This window comes from Cynocephalus volans, chromosome 7 (assembly GCF_027409185.1).
Source record: "Cynocephalus volans isolate mCynVol1 chromosome 7, mCynVol1.pri, whole genome shotgun sequence".
NCBI lineage: Eukaryota > Metazoa > Chordata > Mammalia > Dermoptera > Cynocephalidae > Cynocephalus > Cynocephalus volans.
The window spans coordinates 113588944-113607555 of NC_084466.1; the positions used below are offsets into that span (position 1 = coordinate 113588944).

Sequence of the window (18612 nt, forward strand, 5' to 3'; positions counted from 1 at the left end):
GTTATGCATTAGGAATTTTAAAAATTCTTAAGAATCAAATATTATAACTTACTTGGGAGGTTTCGGTAGACATCATATTTGAGAATCCATTCTTTTCACCTTTAATCCTAGATTTTTCTAACCTACTCATTAATGGTAGCAGAAGAAAAATAATTCTCTTAAGATAAGTGGCTACTCTCTACACGAAAATACAAAAAGTCACTCCTAATAAGTTATTTGAGCAAAACCACTTCACCCAAATTTCCAGAAACTTGTTGAAGCCTTTACCAAGAGAATGTATTTTTTTATTCTTTCTCCTATAATTTATTTCTTTATAATATTAATAATAGTACAGCGTATGCTACTGGCATAGTTGAATAACACTGGATGGCTTTAAGTAAAATATCTTTCATTCAATCTACCTTCACTTCTAGACCCAGGTCTCCTCAGATATTTACATTTTGTTACTTCCACTTTTAATTCTTTTGATGATTACTAACAAAATTCTAAATAACACGCATTTATTTTTATTTCTCCTGTTTTCACTATATGGTATTTATTAACAAGCAACTATGTGAGATGGGAAATTTAGTTAGAACTTCCCCTTCCCTCTTGGTTTTGTTTACTTTGTTATTTTCATCTTTTAATTGTTTGTATCACTTTAATATAATTCAAACTCTATTACTCATTACAACTCCTCTACATATTACTGAAAAAGAATTTTAAAGTACATAACTAATTACCAACGCTAAACTACTTATGTAGTTGTTAACTTAGCAGCTCTACAGAAATAAGTAGAGTGAAGTTGGTCAGCAGGGATACCCTCAGATATTGTGATCTATTCATATTTAGCACTGGCACAGAAAAGCTCAGATTAAATTTTTAAAAATTCCAGGTAAGGAATTAAGTTATTTCAAAAAGCCAGAGATGGTTTAGGATCCCTTGGTATATTTCTTTGACCACAGAAAGCAGAAATGGGACTGCAGAAAGTCTTCAGATTTAAAATGCCTTCACAGGGTTTGAGTACAGCCAAAGGTTTGGAAAAGCACCCACAGATGTGATTAGTTGAACTATGAATGAAGTAGCTTAACTGTAAACTGACTTTGGTAGATACAATCAGATTCCTTTTACTGTAAATAGCTGATTATGTTCAAGCATATGAACTTGGAGGAGCCTCAGATTTTTTGAGGTTAGGGAAAAATAGAAGTATTACATATGAAGTAAACTGACTATTGGGAAGGCTTGTGTGTGTGTGAGTGTGTGTGTGTGTGTGTGTGTGTGTGTGTGTGTGTGTGAGAGAGAGAGAGAGAGAGAGAGGAAGTGAAAGGAAGAGATTAGTGGAAATGTTTTATGTGAGAAGAACAATAATCATCTGAATTCAGTGGAGTAATTTTGATATAGTTTGATATTTTCCTGTTTCTGAATTCACATTTATAGAAGAGAATAGAATATTTGTAAGTTGCTACTACCATAGCTTTTTATTTTCAGGGGTATATTGATAGCTTTTAGACCACTGGGAGCCTACTAGCGATAATGAATGCAAGAGAGCTTCTAAGATGTATGTGGTGTCCAAATTATTGGTAAACAATTACCCTTAGTTATTAGAGTTTCAATACAAAGTTAAGTATTATGCATAATAGTTTAATATAATTTCTCCTTATTTTCAGCATGCTATCACTATACATTTCTGCTGAGAATTAAATCTACTGGTTTTGAATAAGAGTACATGGCATATTTCAATGTTCTGTCATTTGAGAAGAAATAATATAAAAGAACATTGCAATAATTCCTTAGAATATGAAGTTGTCAGATATTGAGACAGACTTTATTTCCCTATAGAATTACCACTTATATATTTGGGCTGCGGGCTGCAAAAATTTAAAGTAGTATTTCCCAAACTGTGTTCTAAGGGTATTAGTTCAAGGAGATGTTAATAGGTATTTCTAGAAAATGTGCAAATGATATCCCCTTCTTAGATAGTCATTATGCAAATTGGCATTCTTAAGTTTCTGAAAAGACCTGCAGTAAAAAATGTAAATCTGTAAAAAACCTGTAAATTAGTTTTTCTAAACTTTATTTAATATCATGTTTCCCAAGCTTATCTGTGTTGAGAAGCTTTTTATTCGTTTTTTCCAGCATACATATTTTTAAAAAAATTTTTTTTCCAGCTTACCTATTGTGATCACAGGGGTCAGTAAACTATGTGACACTCACCACCTGTTTTTGTAAATACAATTTTGTAGTCATGCCCACTTGTGGTTTTCATGCTATGATGGCAGAGTTGAGTAGCTATAACATATACCATATGGCTGGCAAAGCCTAAACATATTTATTATCTGGTCCTTTACAGAAAAAGTTTGCCAATCCTGATAGCACAACAGAGTACCATAGAACATCAAATTAGGACACACTTACTTAAAGAAATGTATTATAATTTTAAACAGAATCTTCATGCAGATCACTATAAATCAAATGTATATAACTGCATAATATATAATCAATTTTAATTATATGAAATTGCAATGATGTGGCTTTGATTTCTATTGAATTAAAGCATCTATTTTAAAAGTTTTTATTTTAATGTAATTAATTTATATGAAACTTTAAAAATGATTTGGGAAGAATATTTTTACAAATCTTGTCTAAAGCAAGGAGAAAAACTGTACCTCATAAACTATTTGATAACCTTATATTTCTTTCAATTAAATTCTCTAGCGAAGATTTGAAAGGTATCGTTATCTTTCTTGTTGCTTTCCTTTTAGGAACAATTCCTACATAAAGTTTTTATGGATCTAACTGCAATGTCTTTTCATTTTGACTTCGAGGACATCTAGCTTCCTCTTCAGATTCAAAATTAACTACAATAAGATGTTAGATTATGAATCTTGAAACTTGAGTTTAACTACAGGCTCAGATGTCATCTAGTTGTCCAAATAACAGTATCTGAGTGTCAGTTCTCCATAAGATATTAGTCATGCAGCTGAACTAAACTGTCTGATTTTTTTTCCAGGAAGAACTGAACCCCATTATTGTTACCCCATCAATCCAAGCCATTGATCAGGACCGGAATATTCAGCCTCCATCAGATCGGCCAGGCATCCTCTATTCCATCCTTGTTGGTTTGTATCTGCTAACATTTTATACTATCAGTTATCACTCTCGAATCATGTCAAAAAATATTCTCTCAAATCAAAGGGAAAACTTTTAACAACAAAGATTTTCTTATTGAAAATGATTGTTACTTTTATGCATAAACAAATTTAAAAATAATAACTTAAATGTTTTTCTTTCTCACAATTAGTTTCAGTGAAATGTGCACAGGAACAAATGAAAAAGCTTTTCTTAAAGAAGGAAAACAACTTAAAATAGTGGAATATTAATCTGCATATTAATAGTTTTCTTCATATTGACTTATAAAGCTTTCACTAAAAAACAAATTTAAAAATCAAATGAAAATCTTACACTATTTGCTCTACTGGTATTTTATCATTGGTTGGATGCTGTACATAATTCTGAATATATATGACTGAATTAAATAAGGGCTTTTTTGGAGCCATTTGAGAGAAGAAGGATCATGATTAGCTAAAGGGCTCATGATACGTTATACCCTTGGCTAATTTTTTCTTGACGAATTCCACAGAAGCTGTCCTAACGCATCCCTATGCGTAAGTTGCAAATTTTACCAAAAGCAAAAGTGACGGGAAATTGGTAATGCTGCTCTTCTTAAACTGCTTTTGCTAAAAGATGGATGTTGCTGATTCACATCGTTTATAGCCTCTAGAGAGACAGATGCATGTGAGACAGACTGTATATCTCTTAATGAAGAAGGGGCTGCTTTTGAAATGTGCTTGAAAAATAATTTCAATGGAGTTCAACATTAGCCTTCAGCCCCTTTCTGTTCCCTTTCCTTCAGCCTGTATGTATACACACACGACAACCAACAGACATTAGACATTTTCCAAATTATTATACTGTATCCTACTTAGAAATGCTTTCTGTGAAGAAAATCCAAGTAATTCTGTTTAAAGCCTTTGGTCTTTAGAACAACACGCATATCATAAACCAATTGCAGAAATGAGACTATTAAATTTTTGTAAAGCTCTTATGAACCTAAGCCTCTTTTAGGTCTATGGTGGTCTTGCCAGAGATAACAGGAAATCGTCATCGTTTATTTCATTAACTCAAAGCTTGAAGATATGTCAATCACTAAGCTAGATGCTATAAATACAAAGATGAAAGATAAGTGTTTTTGGTTAGGGAGGGATGAAGTCTGTGGCTAAGCAGATGTCGAAAGATAAATTAGCACATAATTTTAGACACTATAAATAAGTTCGAACTATATATCATATGGGCTTATGAGAGGAGATCGTCAAGCATTTCTAAGAGAATTGCTTAGGAGGAGTCATTTTAGCAGAAAGAATGGGGTTTCCATATGGAAAATGGGAGAAATATTGTCTAGATAGATGATACAGCACGTGCTAAGGCCAAAGAATGAAATTTAAGGACAGATGGGTGGGCCGGCATCCATTGATATTCATGTTTCTTTTACTTTTAAAAACAGCACTCTTTCTTTCTTTCAACAAATAAGCACCTACTCTGTGGAGTAAGACAGATGCCTGACTTTGTGAAGCTGGTTTTCTGGCAGCAGGAAGAGTCAATTAACAATTAGCATAATTCATAAGTGTTTATTATAGAAGATAGAAAGTGGCAAGTGCTATGGAAAAAATAGAGCAGGATGAGTGGGTTTGGAAGTACAGAAGGAAGGTTGTGTTGTTAAATAGGATGATCAGTATATGCCTTATTGAAAAGGTAAGATGTTATCAAAGGGTTACGGAAGCTGTAGGAGTTATACATGTTCGTATCTGGGGGAAAACTTTCTAGGATGAGATAAAAACTGGAGCTTGCCTGGTGGGTTTCAGAAATATCAAGGTAGTCAGTAGTACTGTAATAGAGTGAATAAGGTAAAAGCAGAAAGGTGAGAGATAAGAAAGGGCCAGAAACTATACAATCCTGTAGGTTATTTATCTACTTTGTCATTTCACTAAATGAAATGAGGAACCGGCGCAGGAATTTGAGCAGAAAAATGATACAATGTTAAGCTCCATCAGTCTACAACTATTCAACAATGGATATAACTTCTTATACTAAATTTGCTTTCACTGGTAAGTTAAATAAGATGATATCATTTTGTGGCATTTGCATTTTTAAAAAACAGAGCATTGTAGAGTTTGAGAACATAGCCCCTGGAATTATGCTGTCCATATTAAAACCCTGACTTTACCACATACTGAACATATATTGCAACGTGAGTTATTTAACCTGTCTTTACCTCAGATTGTTACTCTTTAAAATAGGGTTGACAAAAGTAGACATTTTTATAAAAAGATTTTGAGGATGCGATCTAATACATGTAAATGTATCTAACAGTGCCTGGAAGAAATGTTAGTGCTCGATAAATGTTAGTTGATGTTATTATCATTAGAAAGAGAAATAAAGCATGTTTACTAAGTCATATCAGAATGCTTTGAATAGAAGCACAAAAACAAAAACAAAACATGCACACACACACGTGCACACACACACACGCCAGGATTTCCATGGCTCTCCCTTCACCTATCTTGCCAAAACTTTAAATTTTCCTTAAATCCAACCAAATAATTCTGACTGTATGTGTTTCTTAGAGCTACTAGCACATTATGGATAGCCTCTGTTTACTAGATGTGAGGGAAACTTTCTAGGCTGAGATAAAAACTGGAGCTTTCATAGACGTCAACCTCCACGTTGATAGAGGTTAATGTCTGTGAAAATATAATCCAAAGGTGGTTGTTAAACTCTACACCAGTCCCATTAACATTATCATTAATGCTAAAATTATTGCTACTGTTACTGATCACCTTCTAAACCCAAACAAACCCTGTCACCTTGATACATTATTTCCTATGGTGTGTCCACTAACTTTTTCTGCTAAAAAAACGATAACATTATATCTGTGGGTGGACTGGGATTGGCAGTGATAATTTGAGTGAAAGATGCTCAGAGCACAAGCAGAATCTCCAAACTGGTTTATGTCTTAAAATGGAGATTACTTTATCTCCAAATGGGGTGACTTTGGGGGGGGGGTATGCAAAACACTGATAGATTTTCCATCCAGTGGTTCTTTCACATCTAACTATTAGGAGGATGAATTTTACGTTTAAATTAGAGCATGTACTACAAGAGAAAAAATCACAATAAACCCTCAACTGATAAGTACAAAATAAAATTTTCTGGTGAACTAAAATTTTCCATAAAATAAATATAAATTTAGATGTACTGAATTGATTTTGATTGGGTACTTATGATTTCAAAAATACTGAGTTATACCTTTAAGGAAATCCCTCAAGATCATTGTTCTTACTACAGTAAAATCACTACAGTTGTGAAATTCGATAGGTTTAGAGATTTAAGGATATATCTCACATGAAGTCAACAAACATAGTCAACTAAAGACCTCTGAAAATTCAACCCTTCATAAAAGCAATAAAAATGGTAAAAAAAATAAATAGTTCAAATAAACTTTATCAGAATTCTGGAAATTAACCAAGGCTTACAGCAACCCAAGGAGCATTTATTTAAGAAAAACAGCTTGGTAATAACAGCTTTCTTACTTACTCATTTTCATTTAGTGCCCCTGTTCCGCGGCTCAGCAGTACCATTGAAATATGATAGTCTGCATTCCCAGGATAGCTTGGCAGCAATTGCAAGGGTTAGAACAAAGATGGAGCTCTTTTAAAGCCTCATTCCCAAGGAACTGTCATTATCTGACCTGGCTGATGGTCTGGGAAAACCTTTTTAAGAAAAGCTGACTTGGATCATCCAATGCAAAAAGCTTTTCTATGGGGGCATTTGTCAAAAACAATTATAAGCAAGAGTTTTAACTTTGTGGCTGCCTAAGGGAATGGATAATAATTGAGGCAAATAATAGACTACCTGAAAAGCTTTAAAGGAAAAGGTAGAGAATGATATCCATAGGGGACTTAAAAATCTTCAACATATTTCTGGGAATCTAGAAAGGCAACAGCGAGAACCATGCTGTGTGTATGTTCAGGGAAAATCCGAAAAAGCCCTAAGCTCTCATCTCTGGCTAACACTAAGGCTCTGAAAAAGCAGTAAGCAAGGGTTAAGATGGAGCTACAAACAGAAGGGTTGAGGACTAAAGATGTGATCCAACAGGAACAAACAGCTTCTCAGCAAAAACTAAGACATTTATTGGTTCCATGTGTATATTAGTTTGTTTTCTATTGCTTATAAAAAAAAAATACCTGAAACTGGCGAATTTATAAAGAAATAGAATTCATTTCTCATAGTTCTGGAAGAGTGTCCCAGAGGGAGAGAAGAAAAAGTGGTAGAAACAATAAATAAATAAATAATGGTTCAAAACTTCACATGTTTGAGAAAAAATATTTATATACACATCCATGAAGCTCAATGGACTTCAATTAGGATAAACTCAAAGAGATCCATACCTAGACACAGTCTAATTATACTAAGTCACACATAAAGAGAATCTTGACAGCAATAAAAAATAAAAACTTTTCATGGACAGTTGATCTTCAGTAAAATTAGCACTTGATTTCTCACCAGAAATATTTGATGCTAGAAGGCAGAAGAATGACATATTCAAAGTTATGAAAGAAAGAAAAAAAAGTGTCAACCAATAATTCCATACAGATTAACCAATAAATATATCCTTCAAAAATGAATGAGAACGCAAGACATTTCCAGATAAAGAAAAATCAAGAGTTATTAATAATAGATCTGTCCTACAAGAAATTCTCATGTGAGGCCTACAGGTGAAGTAAAATGACCCTTGACAGTAATTCAAATCTACATGAAGATATAAAGACCACTATAAAATAACTACATAGATAAGTATAAAAGACAGTATAAATGTATTTCTTTTGCTAGTAACTTTTTTCTCCTATTTGATAAAAATAAAATGGCATAAAGCAATAATTACACATTGATGTTGATTGCCATACAATGCATAAATATGTAAAAGAAAGGGAAAATAGTTTTCCATAGGAGCAAAATACTTGTTTACTATTGAAATTAAGTTGGTATTAGTCCAAATCAGATCACCATAACCATAAATTAAGATGGCAATTATAATCTCACAGGCAATCACTATTTTTTTAAACAAATAAGTAGTGAAAGAAACAATAAAAAAAATTAAATGGTACAAAGAAGAATATTTATTAAACACAAAACAGTATTTGAGGAATAGAGAAACAAGAAAGAAAAACATATACAGAAAACAAATAGCAAAATGGAGATATAAATCTTATCTTTTTTGTAATCACAATCAATATAAATGGATTAAATGTTTCAATTAAAAAGCAGAGATTGGCAGAATGCATAAAAAGAAAGAACCATGATCCAACTATATATTCTTTACAAGAGACACACTTTAGATTGAAAGATGTAAATAGGTAGGACATAAGAGTATGGAAAAGCATAAGGTTAAACATAAGAGGATAAAAAATATTGTCCACACAAATAGTAACTAAAAGTGAGCTGAAGTAGCACTACTAATAGCAGAAACAATAAACTTAAGACACATATTTTTACTTGAGATAAAGATGGACTTTATAATGATAAAAGAGTAAATTCATCAGGAAGATATAAAAATTACAAGCACATATATATCTAACAAAAGAATAACAAAATACATAAAGAAAAAAACTGACAGAATTGAAGGGGCATATAGACTATTCAAACATAGTAGTTGGAGACTTCACACCCCATTTTCAATAATGGACAAAACAACTTCAGAAAAGATCGGCAAGGAAACAGAAGATTTCAACAACATTGTAGATCAACTAAACGTAACAGACATCTATAGAACACTTTACCCTAAACAGTAGAATACACATTCCTCTTAAGCACAACTGGAATGTTGTCCAGTATAGACTATGCTAGGCCATAAAATAGATCTCATTAAATTTAAAATGATTGAAATTGTACAAACTATATTCTCTGACCCCATGGAATAAAATTAGAAAACAATCACACAGGAAATCTTGAAAATTTACAAGTAATAGAAGGTAAATAACAGACTTTTAAATAACCTATGGCTTAACAGTGGAATCAAAAAGAAATTTAAAAAATACTTTGAGATAAATAAAAAGAAAAACACATTGTAACAAAACTTAAAGGATGCAGCTTAAGTGATACTCAGAGTGAGATTTAAAGTTGTAAATCCCAACAGTTAAAAAAAAAGAAAAATCTCTAATGAGCAATGTAATCTTTCACACAAAGACAATAAAATAGGTTTAGCAAACTAATGCATATCATACAGAAAGACAAAAAAGATAAAGACTACCATGGAAATTATTGAAACAGATGTTAGAAAAATGATAGAGAAAATCAATGAAACCAAAAGTTGATTTTTTGAAGAGATCAAAAGATTATTTTAGCTTAAAAAACTTCTTTAATTTTTAAATGAAACAAACTTATTTTATATATTTATAGGGTACAGAGTTATATTTCAATACATGTATACAATGTATAATGATCAAATCAGGGTAGTTACTAAATTTGTCATAACAAAAATTCATTGTTTTTTTGTGGAGAACGTTTAAGTTTCACCATTCCAGTCATTTGAGAACATGCAATAAAATATTGTTAATTATAGCTGCCTAGCACTACAATACAGCACTAGAATTTATTTTTTTCCATCTTGCTGTAATTTTGTGTCCCTTAACCAACCTCTCACTACCTCGCTTTCTCCTTCTCTTTCCAGCCTCTAGTGACCACAATTCTACTCTCTTCTTCTAAAAGTTCAACCTATTTTTTTTTCATTATTTTAGCTCCCACATTTAGCGAGAACATGTGGTATTTATCTTTCTAAGCCTGTCTTATTTCACTTAACATAATGTCTTTCAAGTTCATCCATATTGCCACAAATGACAAGATTTCATTTTCTCATGGCTGAGTAGTATTGCATTGTGTGTATATATACCACATTTTCTCTATCCACTCATCTATCAATGGATTGCTAGGTTGTTTCCATATCTTGGCTATTGCCATAGTGCTACAGTACATACGGGGATGCAGATATCGCTTTGATATGCTAATTTTCTTTCCTTTGGATAAAGACTCAGCAGTGGAATTTCTGGATCATGTGGTAGTTCTATTTTTAGTTTTTGAAGAACCTACATACAATTTTCCATAATGACTGTAATAATTTATTTCCACCAACAGTGTATAAGAGTTTTTCTTTCTCTGCATCCTCACCAGCAATTTTTATTTTTTGTCATTTTGAAAATAGCAATTCTAACTGGGGTGAGATGATATCTCATTGTGGTTTTGGTTTGCATTTCCTTGATGACTAGTGATGTTGAGGCTTTTTTCACATATCTGTTGGCCATTTTATGTCTTCTTTGGAGAAAGGTCTATTCAGATCATTTGCTGTTCAATGTATTATCATGTTTCTCTCTCTCTCTCTCTCTCTCTCTCTCTCTCTTTATGAATTCAGCTCCCACTTGTGAGTGAGGTCATGTTGTATCTCCCTTTCTGGATCTGGGTTGTTTCACTTAGCATCATTTTCCCCAGGCTCATCCATGTTGTTGCAAATGGCAGAATTTCATTCTTTTTTATAGCTGACTAGCATTCAATTGTGTATATATACTGCATCTTTTTATCCAGTCATCCATCAATGGATGTTTAAATTGGTTTCATAGCCTGTCTGTTGTAAATTGACCTGTGATAAATATGGGAGTGCAGGTATCCCTTCAACATGATGATTTCTATTTCTTTGGGCACATACCTACCAGTGGGAATGCTGGATCATATGGTAGTTCAAACTATAATTGTTTAAGGAATCTCCATATTGCTCTCCATAATGGCTGTACTAATTTACCATCCCCAAAATAGTGCAGAAGGGTTTCCCTTTCTCTGCATCCTCACCAGCATTTATTATTCTCTTTTTGATACTAGCCAATATAAATGGGTGAGATGATATTTCAAAGTGGTTTTCATTTGCATTTCCCCGATGATTAGTGATGTGAGCATTTTTCATATACCTGTTGGCCATTTGTATGTCCTCCTTTGAGAAACATCTATTCAGCTCCTTTGCCCATTTTTAAACTTGAGTATTTACTTTTTGGTGTTGAGCTGTTTTAGTTCCTTGTATATTCTGGATCTTAACCCCCTTTCAGATGAATAGTTTCCGAATATTTTCTCTCATTCTGCTGATATCTTCTTCATTCTGTTGATTATTTCTTTTGCTGTGCATAAGCTTTTTAGTTCGATGTAATCCCATTTGTATATTATTGCTTTTGCTACCTGTGCTTTAGAAGTCTTTTCTATAAAATCTTTGCCCAGATTAATGTCTTGGAGTGTTTCCAGTATGTTTTCTTCTACTAGTTTTATATTTTTAGGTCTTATATATAAGTTTTAAATCGTTTTGAGTTTATTTTGAAACATGGTGAGAGACAAGGATTTAGTTTCTTTCTTCTGCATGTGGATATCCACTTTCCCCAGAACCATTTATTGAAGATTCTGTGCTTTCCTAAGTGTATATTCTTTGTACCTTTGTCAAAAATTAGTTGGCTTTAAATATGTGGATTTATTTCTGGGTTCTCTATTCTATTCCATTGGTCCATGTGTTTGTTTCTATGCCAGTATGATGATGTTTTGATTACTATAGCTTTGTTGTATATTTTGAAGCCAAGTAGTGTCACATCTCCAGCTTTGTGCATTTTGATCACAATTGCATTGGCTATTCAGGTCTTTTATGGTTCCATATGAATGTTAGGATTTTTTTTTTTTCTATTTCTGTGGAAAAGTCATTGGTATATTAATAGGGATTGTATTGATTGCTTTGGGTAATATGATCATTTTGGTAATATTAATTCCTCCAAATCATGAACATGGAATGTCCTTCCATTTTTTGTGTGTACTCTTTAATTTCTTTCATCAGTGATTGGTAGTTTTCATTGTAAGGATCTTTCACCTCCTTAGTTAAATTTATTCCTAGGTATTTTAACTTTTTGGTAGCTATTGTAAAGGTGATTACTCTTTTCACTTCTTTTTCTCCTAATTTGTTTTTGGCTTATAGAATCATTTCTGGGTTTTGTATGTTTATTTTGTATCCTGCAACTTTACTGAATTTATTCATAAGTTTTAAGACTTTTTTTGATGGAGTCTTTAGATTTAGCTAATAGAAAATCATGCCATCTGCAAACAGAGACAATTTGACTTTCTCTTCTCTGGCTTGGATGCCCTTTATTTCTTTCTCTCACCTAATTGCTTTGGCTAGAACTTATAGTACTGTGTTAAATAGGAGTGGTGAGGGTGGACATCTTTACCATGCTTCTGTTCTTAGATGAAAAGTTTTCAATCTTTTAACATTAAAACGTTAGCCATGTGTTTGTCATAAATGGTGTTTATTGTGTTGAGATACTTTCCTTCTATACCTAATTTGTGGAGAATTTTTATGATAAAGGGATATTGAATATTTTCAAATGATTTTTCTCCATATACTGAGATGTTCATATGGTTTTTGTCCTTCATTTTTTTGATGTGTTGTATCACATTTATTGCTTTGCATATATTGAACCATCTGTGCATCCTTGGGATAAATCCCACTTGATCATGGTATATAATCTTTTGATGTGCTGCTGGATTCTGTTTGCTGGTATTTTGTTAAGAATTTTTACATTTATGTTCATCAGGAAGATTGCCCATAGTTTTCTGTTTTTGTTGTTTCTTTGTCTGATTTTGATATCTGGATGATGCTAGTCTCACAGGATGAGTTTGGGAGAATATCCTTTATCAATATTTTTGAATATGTTGGAAAAAAATGGTATCAATTCTTCTTTAAAGTTTTGGCATAATTCAGCCATGAAGCTGTCCTCTCCTGAGATTTTCTTTGTTGTGAGGCTGTGATTACTGATTCAATCTCATTACTCATTATTGGTCTGTTCAGATTTTCTATTTCTTCTTGGTTCATTCTTGGTAGGTTGCATGTGTTCAGAAATATAGCCATTTCCTCCAGATTTTCCAGTTTGTTGACATATAGTTCATACTAGTCTCTAAGGATTTTTGTATTTCTGTGGTATCTGTTGTAATATCTCCTTCTCCATTTCTGAACTTTGTTGTTTGGGTCTTTTCTCTTTTTATCTTAGCCTAGCATGTGATTTTCAAAATTTGTTTATTTTTTCAAAATATCAACACTTTATTTCTTCAATCTTATTTATTTATTTGTTGCCTCATTTTATTTAGTTCTGTTCTGCCTTTATTGTTTTTTTGTTTTGTTTTGTATTTGTTTTTCCATCTACTATTTTTGGAACTGGATTGTTCTTTAGTTTCTTGAGCAACCATGCTAGGTTTTTTATTTGAAATTTTTTTCTACTTTTTTGATATAAGACCTTTTTGCAATGAAATGCCTTCTTATTACTGCTTTGCAGTATCCCATAGGTTTTGTTATGTTGTGCTTATGTTTTCATATATTTCGAGATTTTTTTTTTTAATTTCCTGTTTATTTTCTTCTTTGACCCATTGGTCATTCAGGAGCATGTTGCTTAATTTCAATGTATTTGTACAGTTTCCAAAGTTTTATTTGCTAGTATTATAACATTGTGGTCTGAAAATATGCTTGATATGACTCTGATCTTTTTTTTTTTAATTTGATGAGACTTTGACTTGTGCCCTAATATGGTCTGTTCTGAAGAATAATACATGTGATGTTGAGAAGAATGTGTAATCTTAAGTTGTTGGATGAAGTATTCTGTAAGTGTCTGTCAAGTATATTTGGTCTGCAGTGCAATTTAAATTCAGTGTTTCTTTCTTGATTTTTTGTCTTGATGACCTGTATAATGCTAAAAGTGGGCTGCTGAAGTCCCTATTTATTATCGTATTGGGAGTCTGTGCCTTTCACTAGAGCTAATATTTGCTTTATATATCTGGGTGATCCAATGTTGGGTGCGTAAACATTCAAAATTTTTGCATCCTTTTCCTGAGTTAATCCCTTTATCACTATATAATGTCCTTCTTTATCTCTTGTTATATTTTTTGGTTTAAAGTCTATTTTAACTGATGTAAGTATAGCTACTCCTGCTCGTTTTAATTTTTATTTGTGTGAAATATCTTTTATTCATACCTTCACTATTAGTCTGTGCATGTCTTTAAGGTGAAGTGAATTTCTTGTAGGCAGCACATAGTTGGGTCTTGTTTTTTAATCCATCCATCTAGTGTATATCTTTTAAATGGGGAATTTATTCAATTTACACTGAGGTTTGTTATTGAAAGGTTTCGCCTCACTTCTAATATTTTGTTAATTTTTTTGTGGTTGTTTTATACACTTTTGTTCCTTTCTTCTTTTTATTGTTTGTCCCAGCTATTTGGTGATTTTTTATAGTGATAAGATATAATTTCTTTCTCTTTCTCAATTGTGTATCAGCTCTACCAATGAATTTTATTCTTTCATGTGTTCTGATGATGGAATTATCATACTTTTGCTTCCAGATGTAGGAATCCCTTAAGGATTTCTTGTAGGGTCTGTCTAGTGGTGATGAATTCTCAGTTTTTGTTTGTTTGAGAAAGATACTATTTTTCCTTGGTTTCTGAAGGCTAGCTTTGCTGAGTATAGTGTTTTTGACTGACCATTTTATTCTTTTAGCCCTTTCAATGTGCCATCCCACTCTCTCCAGGCCTATAAGATTTCTGCGGAGAAATCTGCTATTAGTCTTGTGGGGCTTCCCTTATAGTTGACTTGACACTTTTCTTTTGCTGTTTTTAGAATTCTCTCTTTGTACTTGACTTTTGACAAATTGACTACAATATATCGTAGAGAGAACTTTTGGGGGTTAAAACTGTTTGGTGATCTTTGAGCCCCTTGAATTTGAAATTCCATATCTCTCCCAATACTTTGGAAGTTTTCAGTTATTATTTCATTAAGAAAGTTTTTTTTTTTTTTTTTTTTTTTTTTTTTTTGTCGTTTTCGTGACCGGCACTCAGCCAGTGAGTGTACCGGCATTGCACCGGCCATTCCTATATAGGATCCGAACCCGCGGTGGGAGCGTTGCTGCGCTCCCAGCGCCGCCCTCTCCCGAGTGCGCCACAGGGTCGGCCCATTAAGAAAGTTTTTGATGCCTTCTCCCTTCTCTTCCCCTTCTAAAATGCAAGTAATTATATGGATGTTTGTATGCTTAAAATAGTTTCATAGATCTTGTAGGCTTTCTTCATTTTTTTTAAGTTCTTTTTTTTCTTTTGTTTTTTCTGATTGGGTTATTTCAAAAACCCTATCTTCTAGTTCAGAAATTCATTCTTCTGCTTGATCTAGCTTTCTGCTTATGCTTTTGGTTTTATTTTATTTTATTTTATTTTATTTATTGAATTCTTTGTTTCCAAGATTTCTGATTTGTTCTTTTTTATAACTATCTCTTTGTTCAGTTTCTCCATCAGAATATGAATTGTTTTCCTCATTTTGTTGTGCTGTCTGTCTGTATTTTCTTGCATCTTACTGAGTTTTTTAAAGATTATTATTTGGAATGTCTTTTCAGGAATTTCACCAATGACCTTTTCCTTGTGGTCTGGTACTGGAGAATTATGGTATTCCTTTGGGTGTGTCATGATTTCTTGGGTTTTTTTTTTTTTTTTCCCCTCCCTTATGTTTCTCATAGCCCTACATTAATGTCTGGACATGAGGTAGAACAGTCACTTCTTCTAATACTCTGGAGTAGCTTTTGAAGGGCTAAACTTTTTCCTGTAGATTTATTCTATGGCATCAGTCAGGTAGAGTGTTTTAGTTTTGGTTCTGGGTGAGCACAGTAAGGTAGTCTTCATATAATTACTTTGACTGTACTCAGTGTCAACATTGTCTGTGAATGGCTACATGGCCTAAGTGCTGGGGCACTCAGCAGCTCCTTACTAGAGTTGATGACACTTGGCTGGGTCACTGGAGTTGTGGAAAAGGTCTTGGGTTCTTGGGAGGAGCAATGGGGTGCTCTGCATCTCTTCAGCTGAAGTGAGCAAACATGGGAGGGCTTGCTGTTGCTCTGGATAGGATCCTGATAGAGGCACTGGGGTGCTCTGAAGCTCCTTAGCTTAAATAGGCAGACCTAGGTGGGATTGTTGAGTTTACTTGCAGGACTTGGGGCTTTCAGGGATATGACAAAGTGCCCAAGAAATCCTCAGCTGAGGTGGACTACTCTGGATTGGCTCACCGGATCTTCAGACTTGGCCCTGTTTTCTCAAAAGATAAGCTGGGTACTCTGCAGGTCTTTAGCTGGAGTTAGTGGCCCTAGGTGAGGTCACTTGGGCAGCCACTGGGATCCTGGACTTCCAAGAGAGATACTGAGGTGTTCTTCAGCTCCTCAGCTGAGGTGGGCAACACTGGGCAAGGTCATTAGGGTTGAGAGTGGACTCTGTGCTTCTAAGAGAGAGGCTGGGATGCTGTACAGTGTCCCAGATGGAGCAGGCTTCTCTGGGCTAGGTTTCCAAAGTCATGGGAGGGATCTTGCACCCTCAATAGAGGTGATGGGGAGCTCTGTCATTCTTCAGATGGAGTAGGTGACACTCTGTGTAAGGTTGTTGGTGTAGGAGTAGAAATCTGTACCCAAAAGAGAAATGCTGTGGAGTTCTTCAGCCACTTAGCTGGAGTGGGCCACTCTGGGCAAGGCTACTGCTGTCATGCACAGGCCCATGTATCCCCAGGAGAGATTCTGGGGAGCTCTGCAGCTTGTCAGAGGGAGTGGGACACTCTGGGTGAGGCACTCAGGTCATGAGTGTTACCCTGCTACCCCAAAAATGATGCTAGGGAATTCCTCAGCTTCATAGATAATGTGGGCCACTCTAGGTAAGGTCAGTGGAGTTGCTGGCCCTGTACAATGTAGACAAGGTTGCTGAGGTCATGAGTGGGACCCTATGCTGCCAAGAGAGACCCTGGGCTGCTCTGCAGCTTTTCAGCTGCAGTAGACCACCCTGTGCAAAGTTGCTGTGGTTGGGGCACGCCCTTGTGCCACCAAGGTTGCTCTTTGTTACTCTGTGGGTTACTCTGCAGCACCCCATCAGAGGAGAGTGGTCCTGGGTGCGCTTGTCAGAGCTACAGATGGGACTCCATACCTCTGAGTGGTGCACAGATGCTCCTTTGAAGAGAGCAGGACTCCCAGCAATAGCAGAAGCCCTAATTGGTTGGCTCTCTGACTCTTCAAAGTGAGAGCTTTAGGTCCCTCTGTCCTAGGAGTAGCATCTGCATTGCACTGGACCACCTGTTCCTGGGTTCACAAGGTGCCATGTGTGCTTGGGTGCCAGAGTCATGATGTGATAAGGTGGCCTTTGGGCTGTGGAGATGTTGGGGGTTATTGGGCCCCAGGACAAAATAAACTTGGATGTTGCCTCCAAGATTAACAAAATTGACAAACCCTTAACCAGACTGACCAGAAATAAAAGAGATAAGATGCAATTTACTAACTTTAAAATGAAAGAGATAACCTCACTATTGACTTTATAGAAATAAAAATGTTATGAGGGAATATTATGTACAATTTATGCCAACTAGATGCAATGGACATCTAGTTTCTAGAAAGACATAAACAACTGAAAGTGACTCTAGGAGAAATAGAAAATTGAGCAGACCTATAATAAGAAAATAAATTGATAAGTAATCAAAAACTTCGCACAAAAAACAAGAACCGAGGATAAGATGGCTTTACTGGTAATCTAATCTTTTAGAAAAGATTTGACAGCCATTCTTATGAAACTCTTCTGAAAAATAGAATAGAAGGGGATACTTCTTAATTCATTTTATGAAGCTAGCATCAGCTTGGTACCAAAATTAGACAAACATATCACAAGAATAGAAAGCTATACACTAATATCCCTTATGAACATAGAAGCAAAATTCATTATTCAAATATTAGAAAATTAAATCTGGCAGTTTATAATCAGGATTATACACTGTGAACAACTGGGATTTATCCCAGAAATGGAAGTTTAATTTTACTTATGAAAAAATCAATCAATGTAATATGTCACATTAATAAAAAAAAAAAATTGTGCAGAAAGGGGAACCATAATCACTTGTAGAAAAAAGCATTTGTCAAAATTCAACTCTGTTACAGGATTAAATATGCATTTTCCTAATAAAAGATGTTTGAAATCCATATTAAAAAAAAAACAGTATCAGAAATACAGGGAGATTCTGATTAAACAGTTATAGTGGAAGACTTCAAAACCACTTCTAAACTTGACAGATCAGATTGGTGAAAATTAATTAAACAATAAGGATTCAGTGACTAAGAGTCTTTATATTGAAAAAAAAGAAAAAAAAATACTCCTTGTTTCCTAATTTTTTTTTAAGCCCGTGAAATATTTACTTAGAAATTGATTGTATATTAGGTCTAAAGAAAATTTTGATAAATTTCAAGAACTAGAACTAATTCTGCTACATATTTTGAAACCAATAAACCTAGAAATTCAAAGCTAATGGAAAACAGAACAAATTGTAACCAGTTGGAAGATTAAAAAGAGGAAAATTTAATGATTTAAAATATAGATATATTTTATAATTATTCTGTAATTTAAATGTTATATTTATTTATTATAACTTTATAATTACAAAATTATTTATAAATTTAATAGTTGATA

General features: G+C 33.9%; 1 protein-coding gene across 10 annotated transcripts in view; it reads left to right on the forward strand.

The window, feature by feature from the left end:
- Nucleotides 1–18612, forward strand: part of PCDH15 (protocadherin related 15) — an 801855-nt gene that overhangs the window by 401546 nt on the left and 381697 nt on the right. For all 10 annotated transcript variants that reach the window (XM_063103018.1, XM_063103019.1, XM_063103017.1 and 7 more), the window contains one exon: nucleotides 2990–3098. In XM_063103018.1, coding sequence (XP_062959088.1) covers nucleotides 2990–3098 — 109 coding nt within the window. The remainder of the gene's footprint in view (nucleotides 1–2989; nucleotides 3099–18612) is intronic.